The sequence below is a fragment of the Apium graveolens genome, chromosome 8 (genome assembly GCF_009905375.1).
Source record: "Apium graveolens cultivar Ventura chromosome 8, ASM990537v1, whole genome shotgun sequence".
Classification (NCBI taxonomy): domain Eukaryota; kingdom Viridiplantae; phylum Streptophyta; class Magnoliopsida; order Apiales; family Apiaceae; genus Apium; species Apium graveolens.
Window position 1 is genome coordinate 253401558 of NC_133654.1, and position 5650 is coordinate 253407207.

Sequence of the window (5650 nt, forward strand, 5' to 3'; positions counted from 1 at the left end):
ATGGCAAATACCCAGATCCGGATCCATAACAACAAAAAACTTAAAACAAAGCCCGTATACCCGGATCCCAACGACAAACATCCATGCCCGGATCAAACACGACCAAAAACAGCTTAAAAACCCAAGTCATACAATTCTACCCAAAAAAACCCCCCGATCCGGATCCTATACACTAGACCCGAAACCAGAGAAAAACCCTAACCCACAAACAGTTATTTCGAGAATCAAAAGGCAAAACATGCCACTTTTCACATATACATATATATATTTCCATCAAGAACACGAAGAACACAATCAAAAACCCCAGAAAACACGAACACAAAACCCAATTTCCGTGCAAAAAACATAGCAAAGAAGCCAAAAACTACAGATCCAAACAAATAAAACCACAAAACAACAACACCAACCACAAAATATAACCACATAGGCCGATTTATACTCCCAAATCGCGAACGGAATATAAAACTCGAGCATGCATCAATTTCAAGAAAAAAGAAAAGGAATCAAGAAAAGAGACTAAAAAGGGGGAGAGAAGAACTTACAAATCACGACCAAAACAAAAAGAACAGCGGCACGGCGGCGGAAATCTCCAGCAAGAAATGCAAGACTTCGAAAGAAAAGGGAGACTGTTGGGCTTCGTTTATATCTTTTTTGTGAGATAAAAGAAAAATTGAAAGAAGAAGCAGGCTTTTTATAGGCCCTGGAGAATAAACATCCCCTGCCACGTGGCAGGGTACGGTTGGCTGGCAGATCAGTTACAAAACCAAAAAGCAAAAAACCCCTTGGTTTACCAATGAATTTATATTTGATATATATGAATATTAAAGGACATTTAAACCCCTCAATGATCGTGGGGCGGGATTATAGGGAGTAACTGCCCAAAATTCAAATTCGAAAGGGGGAAAATGAGCAAAGCCGTTTCAAAATCCCAAACTTTTCAAATTCCACAGCCCAGGACCCGGATCAATAGCAATAATCTGGATCATTGTCAACCAGATTCATTTTTAAAGCAACCATTCTACTTAATCCGGATCGGTATCCATTACACCAGATCCGGTTTGGGGGGCAACCAGGGGCAGAAATTTTTCTGAGACAACCATCTTACCTCAATCCGGATTGGCATCCATCACACCAGATCCGGTTTGGGGGGCAACCAGGCGCACAAATTTTCCTGAAGTAACTTTTCTACCTAAATCCGGATTGGCATCCATCACACCAGATCCGGATTGGGGGGCAACCAGGGGCAGAAATTTTTCTGAATCAACTTTTCTACCTAAATCCGGATTGGCATCCATCACACCAGATTCGGATTGGGGGGCAACCAGGATCACAAATTTTTCTGAAACAACTTTTCTACCTAAATCCGGATTGGTATCAATTACACCAGATCCGGAGTGGGTGCCAACCAGGATCACAAAATTTTCTTTTCTAAGCCAAATATGCAACCCTACTCTACTCCCTCATCCAGAAATTCTGCATAAGGGAGTGGGGGGCAAATGATAGGGTACAAGAGACCCGGATAGGCGTCAACCTGGACTAAGGGGAGGCATGCTCAACCGACCTGCTAAGACCCCCCTCTCCCAGGCCAATCAAGCATAGGAGCCCAGGCCCGGGTCTATCCTACCTCCCGGATCCGGATCCGCCTGCATACCCGGACCCGGATCGGGGCCGAAACCACAGTTAGGGAGGTCTCAGCAGACACATCACATCCCACAACCCGCCAAGGAGGGGTACGTGGGCACGTGACTATGACAGCTATCAACAACCAACACCCCAGACAAGCACGGCGCGTGTCAGAGGCCGTTAGGATACTCTGGAGGTGGTCCTCCCCTAGACACGTGTAAGTAATCTGCCCAAGCCAGGCGTCCTCCGCTCCCAAGATCCAACGGCCCAGATTTAGAGGTAACTACCCCTAAACCCTACCTTGGGGCTATATATACCCCCAAGACTGAAGGGTTTAGGGGTTGGAAAATAATTTATCTTGCACTCACACACTCTCATATACTCAAAACACACAGCAGCCTCTAAATGATATAAATATATATATATATATATACCTTCATCTTCTCCAAAGCCCGTTCTTATTCTTACATCGGAGGCGCCGTGGGAGCAAAACCCCCCTTCCGGTGTTGTTTTGCAGGCGCCCAACCTGCAGCTACACCTCTCCCACGCACAGAAGGTCCAGGAACGCCGTCGGACGGAGCCGCCCGCTCACAGGAGTTATCAATTATCCTTTTATAATTATATATAAAAAAAGATATCAACCTTTTACAAAATCTTTAATGTTTTTTTTCCGTAAATAAACTTAGTTGAAATTAACTCCTTGTCTTTGTTATATAAATCGGCCATTTTTCAAAAATTACCGATAAATCGATTAAAAATCGGTCAAAAATATTTGTCTGATTTGACCGATTTTTGATAAATCGCCGATTAATCATCTGATTTTTAAAAAATCGTCCGAGGGTGATGGCCAAAAATATCTTTTTTTTAAAAAAATTTAACAATAATACCCGTTTTTGAAAGATATGGCCAAAAATACATTATTAATACGCATTTGAAAAATGGGTAAGGCTATTACGCATTTGACAAATGAGTATTATTGTTAAAAAAATTAAAAAAATCAAAAATCAAAATAAAAAAAGGCAGATGTGCATGATACGCATCTCACGAATGCATATCCAATATTATTATTTTTTTATTTTTTTTGTAATTTTTTTTACACAAGTTACCAATTTCTAAAATCCGTATTAGTAATACCCAATTTTAAAATGCTTATTAGGTAGATATTTTTGGCCAAACATTTCAAAAAATGGTATTCTTGTCACAAAATTTAAAAAAAGAGGTATTTTTTTCATTTTTTCCTTTTTTATAGTTTTTTTTCACATATTAGTTTAAGGTAATTATAATATATTTTCGTAATTTATTTTTTAATTTTTTTTATATAAAATTTTGAATTTAGAAGAAAAATATTAAAAAAAAATTATACAAGTACATAGAGCGGGTAATATTTCGGGAAATTTTCAAACGAACAATTTCAAATTTCAAGCGAGTACTAAACAATTTCAAGCGAGTACTGACTGATACTAAACTGGGAGGCTCACTGAAGGGTCTTATCTCTGAATACATACAAAGCGTAAAAGACATACATACAGATACATTTCACGATAATGTACTACTCTACTCCGACCGGCGAATTGATCTCAGAGGATCTGACTACTCAAATTCTGCTACGACTACCGGTTAAATCACTGATTCGATTCCAGTTAGTAGACAAGTCGTGGTTGAAGCTCATCACGAGCAGCAATTTCATTCTCTCTCATCTCAAGCGCAGCATCGCAGCAACGGGAGCTGATCAAACTCTCATCGTCTCGCGAAAAGATGATAATTCAATCTCAATTCTCAAGCTCAATTCTGATCTAACCGTGATTCCTGTCGGCCTCCCTTACTCGATAAGTCAATTTAATTTCAAACCTCATTTCACAATTGTTGGATCTCATAATGGCGTTGTTTGTGTTTCGGTAACCAAGTGTCCGAAAGAGATTGCAGTAGGTTATGATTTAATTGAGTATGCTTCATATGAAATTGAGAATCGAACTATTTATATTTGGAATCCTGCTACAAAGAGGTCAGAACTTATTCGTCCACATACTATTTGCTACAATCTGAAATCTGTTTGCATTGGTTTTGGTTATGATCCGGTAGACGATGCGTATATGATTGTTAGGCTTGTTTCCTTGTGGAATAGTCCTTTATTATGTGCTGAAGTTTATTCTACTAAGACTAATGATTGGCGAGCTGTAGAGACCAGGCCTTACGATTATCCTCAGTACGATGCATTTGATGTTTGTGTTAGCGGCTTTATATGTTGTACTGTTTCTAAACCAAAGAAATTTAAGCATAAGATTAGGTTGTGGACTTTGGACGATGTCGCATGTCTTCGTGATGATGGTTTGGACGCCACCTGGACTTTGATGCTTAATATTAGGGTCGATTTTCCCCTTTGGGGGATTTATGGTCATTTTGGAAGTGGCGAGCTCTTACTAAATGTTGAAGAAGGCATGTGGATTTTGTATGATTTTGAGAAGCATGATTCGAGAGAAATCCCTCTTTCCATTGTAGACATGCGTCAGATTTTTGCCTACGACGAGAGCTTGGTTTCGTGGACATGAGTTGAAGCAAGAGTCCGAATGCTGATGAGGGCTGATGAGAATTATTACATTTACGTGTACTTACAGTTTAAGTGTTGTTTGATATATGACCTTAAAATTGATTTAGATCAAAGCCATGTGGATCCAGTAGGTTGTGCTAGGACAAGTTTTCTCAACAAAATATTAATCTGATATATATGAATGACGTGCAGTGCACTTCTCTTAATTAGGTAAAATCTTATATGTGTTTGAACTATTTATATGCATAAAATTAATAAATTTGCAGGAAATTTTGGCATTTGGTATGCTGTGATGATAGACATCACGTGGTTTGGTCAGACCCCGATGGTCAATATGCATGATCATTTTTCTATGTTATTCCCTGCAGGTTAACTTATTTTATATCCTGTTTTTAAATTTAATAAATTACATTTTTTATAGCTTTAACTGAAATTGTCAGTCCGTTGATACAAATAGAAGAAAATAGTTTGGTGCTTAATCAATTGAAACTGGCCAGGTCATCATTTGCTCCTGTCAATGACAACTCTGCATTGCATTCATACATCCTTGGATATGAGTAGGCCGGAGAATCAACATGAGATTTAGCAAACTACGTTAGGCCCTTTATCTTTTTATTCTTAATTATCCTCTAGTTTAGCAAAAATAAATGAAAAATGTTGATGAGATGGCATGTCCTGCTTTATATTTGCAGTTCGAGGCAGAAATTGCTCTCTTCTAAGATCTCTTATCACTGAGGAAACATATGAATTATGTTGATGAATTTTAGCATTTACATCAACTGTAGTGGACTTTGTTGATCAAAAAGCTGATGTATGCATTCTTTTATATTCAATAGGGATGTGTAAAAAATATTCAGATTACAGGAAAAAAAGCATTAGATTAAGGCGACACATTCTTGTTCAAGAGTTAAACCTTTGATTCTGGGAGATTGGACTTCGTAATTCTAACTTTTCCATTGCTTACAGAAATCCAAGGCGTGACTGTCCTGTGGCTTACTCAACAAGCTTTTTTCCCTCATGTGACAATTTTTTCTGTTGTTATACCTTGTTCAATTCAATTACTGTGGAGGCCTCCATGTAATGGGGTCAAAAGAATATGTACAGTTTCGTGGAAATTATAATTTTTTACCGTAATATAATATGTTAGAAGAATTTGGTATTGTTTGATTCTTCTTTTTCCACATATCTTCAATTTAATCCGGTAAGATGCGGAGTTTTTTTATTTTAGCTGTGCGAGCAATATAAAGTAAGAAATAGATAAATTTAGTTTCAAATTTTTAGTGTTATAACTGATGTGAATTCAAGGAAGTGTGGAAAAATATATTCAAGAAGGTAGAAGAAGGTTCCAGAAAATAATTAAGAAGGTTTCAGAAAATAATTAAGTTCATGATTAAGTAATGGTCTAATGGAGGAGTCCTAAAGTCTAAGTAAATTAGTCAAACAAATCTAAAAGTCTCTTAGGAGTGTGAAGGTCCCTTGAAC

At 37.9% G+C, this 5650-nt stretch overlaps 1 protein-coding gene across 1 annotated transcript; it reads left to right on the plus strand.

The window, feature by feature from the left end:
* Nucleotides 1–3167: 3167 nt before the first annotated feature.
* LOC141680658 (F-box/kelch-repeat protein At3g23880-like) lies at nt 3168–4169 on the plus strand. Its single transcript, XM_074486826.1, has one exon. The coding sequence runs from the start codon at nt 3168–3170 to the stop codon at nt 4167–4169; it is 1002 nt and encodes a 333-aa protein (XP_074342927.1).
* Nucleotides 4170–5650: the final 1481 nt, after the last annotated feature.